The sequence below is a fragment of the Falco naumanni genome, chromosome 5 (assembly GCF_017639655.2).
Source record: "Falco naumanni isolate bFalNau1 chromosome 5, bFalNau1.pat, whole genome shotgun sequence".
NCBI classification, from domain to species: Eukaryota; Metazoa; Chordata; class Aves; order Falconiformes; family Falconidae; genus Falco; species Falco naumanni.
This window is the reverse complement of record NC_054058.1, coordinates 55,216,665-55,228,461: the sequence shown is the minus strand read 5'-3', so window position 1 is coordinate 55,228,461 and position 11,797 is coordinate 55,216,665. Positions and strand designations below refer to the sequence as shown.

The 11,797-nt window shown below is 42.7% G+C and overlaps 1 protein-coding gene across 2 annotated transcripts in view; it reads left to right on the top strand.

The window, feature by feature from the left end:
- The first annotated feature begins 210 nt into the window (after positions 1-210).
- Positions 211-11,797, top strand: part of GNS (glucosamine (N-acetyl)-6-sulfatase) — a 21,491-nt gene continuing 9,904 nt past the window's right edge. For both annotated transcript variants that reach the window (XM_040594433.1, XM_040594432.1), the window contains exons 1-7: positions 211-500; positions 1,159-1,218; positions 1,891-2,097; positions 3,666-3,731; positions 4,142-4,240; positions 6,645-6,812; positions 10,436-10,518. In XM_040594433.1, coding sequence (XP_040450367.1) covers positions 360-500; positions 1,159-1,218; positions 1,891-2,097; positions 3,666-3,731; positions 4,142-4,240; positions 6,645-6,812; positions 10,436-10,518 — 824 coding nt within the window. In that variant the 5' untranslated portion in view covers positions 211-359. The remainder of the gene's footprint in view (positions 501-1,158; positions 1,219-1,890; positions 2,098-3,665; positions 3,732-4,141; positions 4,241-6,644; positions 6,813-10,435; positions 10,519-11,797) is intronic.

The window sequence follows — 11,797 nt, the reverse complement described above, 5'->3', positions numbered from 1 at the left end:
GACCGACCCCCACTCCCGCCCACATGGCAACAGCCTATCCCGGCTGCGTGCAGCGGGAGGGGCCACGCTGAGGGGGGCGGGGGCATGCTGCGGGGCGGAGCCACGCTGAGGGGCGGGGCCTTGCGGCGGGGAGGCGGGGAGCAGGCGGGGCCGCTCCCACCGCGGCTGCCGCCCGGGCCACGTGACACCGCCCCCCCGCCCCCCCGCCGCTCCCCCGGGTCATATGCCGGGGCGGGGCGGGCCTGTGCCCTGCTGCTCGGGGCTCCGCTCTCGGCTGTGAGGGTCTCGTCGCGGGGTTGAGTGGCACCGACTCTGTCCGTCCCTCTGCCCGGTGGCCCGCCCGTCCCTGCTTCTGCGCCATGGCCCCCACCGCGGTGGTCCGGGGGCTGGCGCTGGCCGCGCTGCTGGTGCTGAGCCTGGCGGGGGCAGCCCGGCAGGCGCGGAGGCCCAACGTGGTGCTCGTCCTCACCGACGACCAGGATGTCTGCCTGGGCGGCATGGTAACGCCAGGCCCTTGGCCTCCCGCGTAGCTCGCCGCCAGCCCGACCGGCCGGGGGGCACCGCCGCGGGCCCGCCCGGGAGGGAAGCGGGAGGCGCGGGGTCGTGCGTGGGGCCCGGTGGGAGCGTGGTGGGAGGCCTCGGCCTCGCTGTGGGGGTGCCCGCCGCCCGCCGAGGCTGCGCAGCCTGGCTGGGGACACTGGGAGAGGGCCGGTGTGAGGCGAGGGTCGCTCTGGCTGCTGGGCCTGGGGTGATGAGCGGCGCCGCTGGGGCCCAGCCCCCAGCCGGGGACAGGGTCTCTGTCCGCGCCTACCGGCTGAGTTGCCCCGCTAAGGGAACGTCGTGGTGAGCGAAGCTTCCCTGGGAAGCCACCGAGGCTCAAGCCGGTCGAGGCTGGGGCTTCTCTAGTGCAGCCTCTGCAGCTGCAGGTGGTTCCTGATAATTCCCCATACTTTGGCTTTCTTGGGCTGACTTGCGTAACCACTCCAGTCACGCAAGGCGGCCCTGGCGAAAAGGCAGTCCGAGTGGCTTGCCTGGGCAGTGCCTAAAAACTGGGGTGGCAAACCTTTGTTTGGGTAGTCATACGGCTGCTTCAGCTCCCCTACTTTACCTAGCATTCTTACATTCTTAGCTGATTTATTTTTCGTATCCTTCTTCTAGACCCCCCTAAAGAAGACTAATGCTCTCATTGCGCAAATGGGAATAACTTTCCTAAATGCCGTAAGTGTTTACATTAACTATTGGGACTTCTGTGGGAGGTACGTGTTTGTGTAGTTTGTATCTAAGGTCTCAAAACTGGTAATACTTTTATGAAGTCTGTATGTGTGTGTGTGTTTTTAAAATTCTATTTCTAACTACATTTAGGTCTCCAAATTAGCATAGCCTAGGGTTACATTCAGAATCTGAGAGGGAAAGTTTTACTTCCTAGAAGTGCTTGTGATAACTTCCTTAAGCTGTAAAGCAATACTGAGTAATCTGGGTATTTTTTTTATTACAAACTGAGAAGCACTTAAAGAAGCTAATTAAAACTTTCAGCTTTATGCATGCTGGAAACCCACTTTGCTCTTTTGATATTCTAATATCTTGCCGTGGCTAAAATAATGGGGTGAATCAACTGACAAATAATGGATAGTTGCTACTGTATGAGAACCACATCTAATCTGGGGGGAGGAGGGGGCTGAAGAGTGTATGCTGCAGAAACTTAAAACTGGTTTTGTGCAGCTTTTCACTAGTGAAAATATTTGGGATGCAATTCTGTGTGTCCAGAAACAACTATGCTTAATGTTGGTGAACGTTTTAATCAACCTATTAGCTGATCTTTCAAAACCACAACTTTTGAGGAAAGATTGTTTTACAATGTCAGTCTTGTATTTCTTCATTGTGTCTTTCCAGTATGTTCCCAGCGCGCTTTGCTGTCCCAGTCGAGCTAGCATTCTAACGGGAAAGTATCCACATAATCATCATGTTGTCAATAACACTCTGGAAGGAAACTGTAGCAGCAAGTTGTGGCAGAAGATTCAAGAACCATACACCTTCCCAGCACTGCTCAAAACTATGTGTGGTTATCAAACATTCTTTGCTGGAAAGTATTTGAATGAGGTATTTTCTGGTTATTTTTTTGCTGTTATGCAGTTCACTTGCATTTGTCTACTTTTCCAAAACACTCACTGATTTTTATATTTGTAGCTGATGATGGGTCCCCAAAATGTTTAAAATGGTGTTACTTGAATGAACAGTTCTCTTTGCTGAGTTGGGATAAATAAGATTGAAAGTTCAAATCTTTAACGTAACTTGGTTAAAATCAGGTTCTATAGGTGCCTGACCATTTTTAAAAGCTAGTTTTGAAAGGGTGATGGAATCCAAAGGCTCTTTTTATTACATTCAGATGGGTTAATTTTTAGAGGTAATGATTTTAATGACTGGGGCAAATGAAAAGATGACTGGCTTGGGGTACTGAAGAACAGAATCAAACTAGTGCCGGACCAGGCTTGATGTTAGAATAATGTTAAAGAAAAAAAACTGGTTTGTTTCAATACTTGTGACTGATATATCGCCTTGAATCAGAGGACTGGTGGTGGTGGGTTTTTAGGAGTTAATATGGTATTTTCAATATTATATGCCCACTGAGGCAAATTCTTTGGGAGAATAGATATTATCAGAGCTCTTTACAGAGGTTACCTAACACTTTATTACTGAATCACTTGTATATGTGTGCTTTTGGGTTTTTTCTGTTTTTAACTAAGCTGTGATTTGTAGTAGCTTCTGGTAAGACAGAAAATTCAGTGCTGAAAGCTCTAGGATCATGTGTTCCTCTTGTGTGATGGAGTTGTATTTGGAGCTGGATGAGTTACAGGGTTCTTGGCAGCATTATTTTCCTTTTATTTCTTGGTGGAATATGTTGGTGGGATAATTGAATAATGAATTTTCAAGCCAGGCACAAATTTGTTTCTGCTGATGTTACTGAGGCAGCTAGGGGAAGTGAAACTTGTCTGACTTCCTCTTGAGCATCTCTTGACTCAGCATAGTCTCCTGTCCCTGCAGTTAGGCAAGCCATATAATGGGAGAGGACAACCCTGAGAAAACCCGTTGTGTTTCTCTGAGGCACCCTCTGTTTTGAGTTTGGCACTGATTTAGCAGCTGCTTTCCTTTTTTTTCGGGCTTAAAGGCTAGTTGTTGTAGATCGCTTGGCACTGAGGTGACAAGAGGCTAGCGTTGCTTATAGTTCGTACCACATTTTGGGGGAGGGCAACTGAAGCTGCTGGTCTATGTGAAATTGTCCTTAGTATCTTGTGAACTGTTATCACAAAGCCTAAGAGTGTCTCATTGCTTGTGTTTTGATCACCTCTCATTACCTGATGAAGTACATATGTTCTCCAGGATCTCTGAGTATTTGCATGTGCAGAGTAGAACAGGGAATAAAATTTAAGTTTTATTGGTGGATGCCAAGCCTACAGTTACTGTCTTTCTAGCTATTTAACCCAGACTTCCTTAACAGGCTATACATGTGGTTTTATATGCATATATTATTTTTTTTTTCCATTCTGACATTGAATTTAGCTTAATGCAGTTTCTGGCTAGTGTTGAATAAAGCACATGAATATGAAAGATAACTTCTAGCTTTTATTCATCATAACTGAAACTGTGAGTCATGGTCTGTCTTTTTTCAGTACGGAGCAGAGGATGCAGGGGGAGTAGGTCATGTCCCTCCTGGATGGAGTTTTTGGTATGCTTTGGTATGTGACCATGCTTTTTTCAAAATACTTAATTTCAATTGCTTTGTAATCCAACTTGTATTCTAACTCTTCTGGTCATGAAAGAACAGACAAAGAGCATCTAACAACTTAATACACATTTTCTTACCTTTTTTTCCTTTATTGAATATCAGATCCTTGCCTTTCACAAAGGCTACTCCTGCTAAGGTGGCTGGGGAAAGCCCCTGACCTGTAAAGCCAAAGCAGTGTGAGATAGCACTAAAATAACTTTTGTTGTTGGAGATCAGTTTTGAGAATCCTTGCAGTGTCCTTATGACAGATGCTTATAACCTATTTGACAAATGCTTGTTGGCAGCTTATTTGTATTATTTCAAGTAATCAGTGTACATGTTACTTTGTATAAATATGCACATGACTTTTCTTTTTCATAGGAGAAAAATTCGAAGTACTACAACTATACTCTTTCAGTAAATGGCAAAGCACGAAAGCATGGTGAGAACTACAGTGTAGATTATCTCACAGATGTACTGGTAAGAAATTTTGCAACACCTGTGTTATAGAAGCTGCTTATGACCAGACAGTGCCCCTTACACTGGGGAGGGAAGGGGATGATTGTTAGGCTGTATTAGTTTGTGATGACATGCTTGTGCTGTCGTGTTGGTGGGTGGGCATTAATCAGCAGAGCAAGATTCTTGGTATGTTTAGAAATTGGAAGTTTGCATGTAGGAGCTGTGGAAAAGAAGGGATATTGCTCATCTGCTAGCCAGTAGCCTCACTGAGAGAAGCTAGTATTAACTGCTGCAGTGCATGAGGAACATGATGCGTGTAGGCAATGACTTAAATTACTTCACAGAAGGATGTGTTTCATTACAATACACAACTTCTGTAACAGATTAACTGGGCCAAGATTTCAGTGGGAAGTTAAGCATGTAAAAATAACTTCATACCATGTTTTGTTTGTTAGATACTGTGATGTGTTAGTATGTTGTAATCTCTAACTACATCAAACTGATGACTTGGAAATATCAGAGGCTAATCAATCCCCCATAGTGTGAGAGGGCAATATATGAACTGTGCAAAATGTGTAGCTAGCTGACTGGGGAAGTTTTTTGCCTTTTTACCCCCTTAAGGTAAAGAGGTAACAAAGGTATCAAATACTTAAAGGAAAGTTGGAAGAGCTATCCTAGCTCTCTTGAGGCCCTGTTCCAGATATTCTTAGCTTGGGGATGGGGGGAGCGTTTCTTCCACCCAGCAGGCTGGAGTCTTAATTCAACGTGCTGTTACAGTGTATGAGTTGGTAGTGCTGGGAGGTCACATGTGGCACTCGGGAAGATTCTTCTCAGAGAAGTCTCCTTGTGCAGTTGATTTGTAGTCTTCCATTGAGACTAATTAGAGTTTCATTCCAGTGGGTTCTTGAACATAGACAGCTGCTTGCTAGGAACAGAACTGATTGATGTTTCTTAGGGTACTGAACAACTGTCTGATTTAAATTTAGATTTACGCTGTCTAAAGCTAGATTGGAATTGATAAGCCAGAAGTGAGGCTATCCTATTACGGCATTGTACTGGTCTTTTTTTGATCCTTCAGCAGCTCGTAAGCATGTTGACCAGTAGATCATTGCTGCATCTTACTTGTGGTATGATACCTATTGATATAGCAGCATATTTTGATTTCCAGCATGTTGCATTCTGCCTTTTGCCTGTAGTCACCAAATATGCATTTAGCATTTCAGAGCTAGTGTTTGAGCTTAATTTGCTCAATGGGCAGCGCACAGGAGCGGATTGCTTATGCAGAGTTCTTGTGTTGCTTGATGTGATGCACAAGCAGTTTTGTCCTGACTGAGGACATCTGCGTACTTAAGTCTGGCGTTGAGAATCTGAACACCTGAATCTGTCCACTGCAGTCCTGACATGTTGCAGTTTAAGCTCCTAGCAAAATCTAAATTCTATGAGTTTACCTACATCATACTGGCTTCTCCTCCCCTGATTCTGTTGTCATATAACTGGAGTCCAACCCTGCTTGCTTGGATGTACAAGTTAGGAGGAAGGACAGGGAGGGAATTCGTAGTGTACTACTTGTTCTAGAGAAAGGAAAGGATACCCAGAATGGGTATACTAATCAAACAAGAAAGGAAAATGTTGCAAGATTTGAGTAGTGAACAACTCATCTGTGAATAATACCTTTGAAGCTTTAATTTCAAACGCTGAGTAAGGGAAGGTCAAAATGGAACTTACAGCATCACAGAATGGTCAGGGTTAGAAGGGACCTCTGGAAATCTAGTCCAACCCCTGCCAAAGCAGGTTCACCTAGAGGAGGTTCTCTTCTAACTTGCTACTTGAAGTTGTGTATAGGCTGAAATGAAAATTAAGTGGCATGAGTGAGTGGAGTTTGGCACTGTCCTTCATTAGAGCTTCTGACTTCACCAGCAGAAATGTGGCATGCCTCATAAACTAGGAGCTTGCCACAGAATGAACATATGCTATAAACAGTGGGGCTGGACTTTTTTTTTTTCCCAGAACTATTGCTATTTCTGTCAGGCAGGAGATGGCATCTGAGAGCCTTGGAAAGACTCAGACTATAAAAGAAAGCTCTGATTTTACTTGATGAAAACAGAGTTCAGGTGAATTTTGTTGATACTTGGAATAGGCACAAACTTTTGATGAGCTTTCCAGGTTGCGTTAAGGTAAAGATCTGAAGTAGAAAGCTGTTTAGAGATGTGGGAGAAATTATTTGTTTAACATGAACACTTGAGATTTTTTTTCATCTTAAGCTGCTGTTCTAGACATTTGTAGATCAGCAAGAAGTAAGTTTCTGAGATAGAACTCAGTAGTAACTGGAAGATTTAAACTATCTAAGTTAAGTCTAGTTTGTATTTTTCAAATACTTGCTTTTCCTTTGGAGGTATGACATTTTCTCTAACAAAACTGTTTGCAGGCCAACATGTCATTGGACTTCTTGGAGTATAAATCTAATTTTGAACCTTTCTTTATGATGATCTCAACCCCAGCACCGCACTCCCCTTGGACAGCTGCTCCACAGTATATGAAGAGCTTTCAGAATGTCAGTGCACCAAGAAACAGCAATTTTAATATTCATGGAAAGGTAAGCTAAGTAGCAAGAATCTGCATAGGTTATACCACCATTTTATGAGAGTAGTAGACAATGACCCTGACCAGGATGTCAAGTCTAAACAGTGAGTAGGATAGGCTTGTACCATGACTACTAGTTACATTAATCAGCCTGTCAGGGTAAGATATGCTTATTGTGACTCTGAGATATTTGCATACAATAATATCTTGTGAATAAAAAAATGTAGTGGCAAAAATAAGGCAGTACAATGGAATTATGATTGATAAATGGAAAAAAGTTAATACCTTGTCCAATTTCCAGACTGCTCTGAAGCTCTTAAAATGTTCTTTCAGTGCTCTCAGGAGAACACATAGGTAGTGTGCTCAGCAAAGGTCAGGTGAATAACAATGAGCACCCTGTCTTCCTGTGCACATCTGCTTGTGGGGATGGGTGGTCCATTACTTGAGCTCATGGCAAAGCTGCCCCTAGGTGACAAGCACATCAGACTAACCAGAGGACTTCATGAAATCATGAACTGCAGGGCTCAAGAGTCACGAAGGACTTTGAAAACTTACCTTTCATTTGTTGAAATAACCTGTAACCAGAATTGCTGAGCCTAATGCGACAAAGTTGCAGAGGTCCTTGTGACAGGGCAGTCCCTTCCACTGCCGGTGAACTTGGCCAAATATGGTCTAGCTCAGACTAATCCGCTGTGGTTTACTCTGCCAATAAGTGAAAGTCACAAACAGCTAATCTGGTGAAATATTTGACTTACAAAAGTTCTGTATTTTTGATTCAATTAGTTTAAAATACAGAACTCGCTACTGTTCAGTGTGACTCAATTCAACATTTGTACTGAATCTTAAGACTAAGATAACATGGCCTAAATGCCTATCTGGAGCCCAGTGATACCTCTTCCAAGGTCACTGTGACTCACGTAGTACAGGGTGAAACTTGTTTTTAGCTGAAGATTGTAACTTGCAAAATGACTGTGTGCTTATCAGCATGATATGAAAACATGAGTGAAGGGGGAGAAAAGGGCTGCAGGCAGTAACAAATATTGTAGCCAAACCTGTTAAGTTTGGAACTAGGGAGTAGGAATCAGACTTTTGTGTGGGTTTTTTCTTCATAAAAGGATCCCTAACTTTGTCTTGAGGCTCCATTACTTTAATAATGGAATGTTTTTAATATAGTGAGCCAGAAATAACTTGACCAGCAAAGTCAGCAGCTAGACAAAAAATACAATGTGGGGGTTCCCTTATGTGGAACAAAAGCTCTGCATATGCCTGTATAACACAAAGCAAAATGATGGGTGGACTTTATGTTTGGTAGTTAATATCTGTGGATACAATAGTCTTACTAGATTTCATGATAGGAACAGACTAGCATTGCCCTTCTTCCTAGACACAGTAGCTACAATCATTAAGTGTGCATTTCTGTAACTGGCAGTGTTGTCTTGAAGCCTAACTCTTCTTTGAGGTTCACTGTTTTCTATGGCGAGCATAATTCCTGCAATAGCAGTGAATACGTACATAGGCTTAGACTCTCAAGTCATTGGTGTTATAATGCTTGGTTGACAGTCTTACATTGTACAGTCTTGATTCCTAAATTAGTGTTGCCTAGCTTCCTTATACAGTATGTGGGCAAGAGGTACTAAAAGTTGGAGCCATCTAGGCAAAACCTCTAAGTGAAAAATAGGAGTTAAGCTGTTGTGCGTCACTGGCCAGAGTCTGACACTTTAATTCCTGCTTAGGATCCTCAGCTGTGAACTTTATCAAATGATGGGTAGCTGTTTGGTTTCCCAAGCAGGACTATTGATGGCCCAGAAGGGAGTGGTTTGTATAAGCTGTTCTGAGAGAGAACGTGATTAAGATACATGTTGGGTATTTCTCTTGCATGCAGTTTTTCCTGCAAAATTGGAGCACAGCTGTGTTCAGATTCTGCTGGCAAGACGTGGTATGCTGTCTCAAGACCTAAAGTTTCTTTGAAAATGGGGTGTAGGGAGGCAGCAGGATTGGTGGACAGCTTTGTATGTAATTCGTGAAATGAGACCTGACAGAGAAGCAGATGTGAGGACCCTGAGTCAGTGTGAAGTTTATTGAAATCCACAAAGGTGTTTAGGTGCTGTGTGAAGCTTTTAAACTTCAGAGAAAGGTACAAAGAACAAAATAATCGTACAGAAGAGACGATTCTGCTGCACTTGGTGACTTATTATCCAGCATGGTTGTGCCTTACGGAGGGCCTCTCCTAAGCACACATCTTGTGAAATATGGTTGGTGGACAGGTGAAGTCGCCAGCTCCTTTGTTCTCTGAAGAACTTTGCTGAGCTGGGGATGGGGTCTGTGATGTCTTTCCTTACTTCTTCCTCTCTCAACCAACACACAACTCCTAGATGTTTGGTCTTGACTATGCTGTGTTTTCTTGCTGAAATACACTTAGCATCTCTCCAGAGAATTGTTGCACAGCTACTATAAAAGAGATCTGAATAAAACTGAATCAAAATAAACTGGACATGGTATTAAGTCTCCAGGCCAAAAATCTTTCCTTCAGTTGGCAAGAACAGAAAAGAGGGGAGCTGAATAATTGGAGGAGATATGAGTCACATCATTGTGAGTCCCAAAAGCCTGAGCCTGTTCAGTCATTCACTTGTGACAGGAGGGAGATTGCGTAATGAGAGGCTCTACAGAGAGGAGTGACCAACTAAATACAGGCTGAAGCTGAGGGTGATGAATGGGTCACCTCTGACTAAATGAAAAGGGTAAAGCTGCATTGACATGACTTTCTCCTTTATTCGGCTCCCCACTAATACTAGCCTTCAGGTTGTTCACAACAGACCTTCCCATGTGTTTGCACAGCAGCTGACCCTGTTCAGACTGGTGCTTCAGGATGTGGGAGTATCACTTCTCATATGAGGAGTCAGATCATCTCCGTTACTTTGGGGGGATGGGTGAGGGGAGAAGGGTAGGGGCTGATTGTGGAAGCTGGGGTTGCAGCTAGAAGAATCAATCATGCTTCAGCTAAAGAAACACTCTTGTTCCAGAGTCAAAAAAATCCAAATAAAATGGTAATGTTTCTGCTCCCCTCCAGTAGTCTTCAGTCCTGAGTTCGTAGGCTAGTGAGAATCTGACAGTGACACCATTACAGATTTTGTCCTCACCTGTCTATAAATTAGGTAGTCCTAACTGCTTTGGATACAGGAGCTTCTTTTCACCTCTCTACCTCCGTAAGAGTGCTTGCCAATCTCGGTCCCAAAAGAACCATACTTTGACAGCAAAGTCCAATCTTGCAATGCTGCTCAATCCTTCAGAATTTTTTTTTTCCATCAGGCCTGTCTCAGGCTTTTATCTCTGGGAGACCTTTCCCTAGCTCCTTTCACAAGGTTCTTCCCTGAACTGCTTTGAAAAGATCCATAGCTATTTTCTTCTCACAGAGGTAAGACTCTTCTCACCTAATGTGGTTGTAATACATTCTACACTTGCAACTTAGATTTTTACATGAACCAAGGGGGGAAAATTGGAGTCAAGTCAGTTTGATAGCATTGCCTGGCTATTTCACAGGAATCATGTGGATGTTTTACCCTAAACATTTCTGTTGAAATGGTCTAAGAAAGGTTTAAAAGCTGATACTTCTCTCACTAATCTTTTTGTCTACTTCAGAACAAGCACTGGTTAATTCGACAAGCAAAGACTCCAATGACTAACTCTTCAATACAGTTCCTTGATGATGCTTATAGAAAGCGGTAAGAAATTTTTTGTTGCTTAAGATTTCTACTTTTTAAAAAAAAAAAAAAAAAGAAGAAAAGGTGTATTTTTTAAAAGGGTTGTAGTAAGTCTGACAATACATGTCAAATTATCTGTAATAGTTGTCAGGCATCATTTTGGCAGACCTGACTTTTGGTTTACTTTTTGCAAAGAAACCTGTCACTGGCTTAAGAAATATTTTACTCCCAAATGTGGCCGTCATTGATCATAAAAAAGACTCATCAATGCTCAGTGTCTCTACCGCTTCTTTTTCAGTGCACAACAGCTTTTAATAAAAAATTGCCTTACCTTCTACTTCATTAGAATTCCAGATTCTTACATGATGTATGTCAAATGTGATTATCTGTCGTCTAATCTGATTTATTAACCCTGACTCTCAGACTGTGGTCTTTTTACATGGGAATACCTGCCTGGCCAAGGCGGGTGCTTGATTCATTTTTATAAAAGGGGATGTAGGGAGTAATGTGAAGATAAGCTTGTTCCCTTCTTTTCATAGAAAGGAAGCGTATTTATTTAAGCTGTATGTATATTTTCTTTAAAAGCTCTGAAACAAAGTCAGTGTTAAGCAGTTTTGGGGCATTAGCTTGTCACTTTGGAGATGGAAAACAAAAGTTTTCAGGCTCTTACTCTGCAAAACATGAAAGTAAAATCATGCAACAAAAAATCTTAAATTAAGCCTGGAGACAACAGGATCCAAGAATTGAGTAACTCTAGTTATTCAGCGTAATAGTCTGTGGAGGCTTGTTGGTGACTTAACAGGAGCAGTCACTTGTCTCAGCAGCAAACCCCATGACAAAGGTAATAACTTGTAGCTAGCTGTTCAGGGGGTTTAGCTGTACTGGAATAATGGACCCTGATATTATATGAATAATACAAAATAACTGATGTCGATATCCAGCAAAAAGGATCCCATAATGGTAATACATTGGTGTCAGTCTTGTATTTTAATATTAAAACCTACATAGGAAGAACTAGTAGTAAGTGACCTTGCAGGAGATAACTCTGACTCTTTGCCATAGTGTTGCTTCAAAGTTGGTCTTGACTGTCTCCAGATAAGTAATCAGTGTTTTCATGTCTTTCTCAGAAACTACAGAATAAAATTAATAAGAACTGAAGACAAACAGTCTATTTCCTATCTTAAATTGCAGCCTCCAAAAGTACAGTGTAGTAATCTATGAAGTTTGTTTTCAGGATTTGCAAGCAAAATAATCCAGTTATAGTACATGCACTGTTGACTTGAAACAATAAGAACGCCCT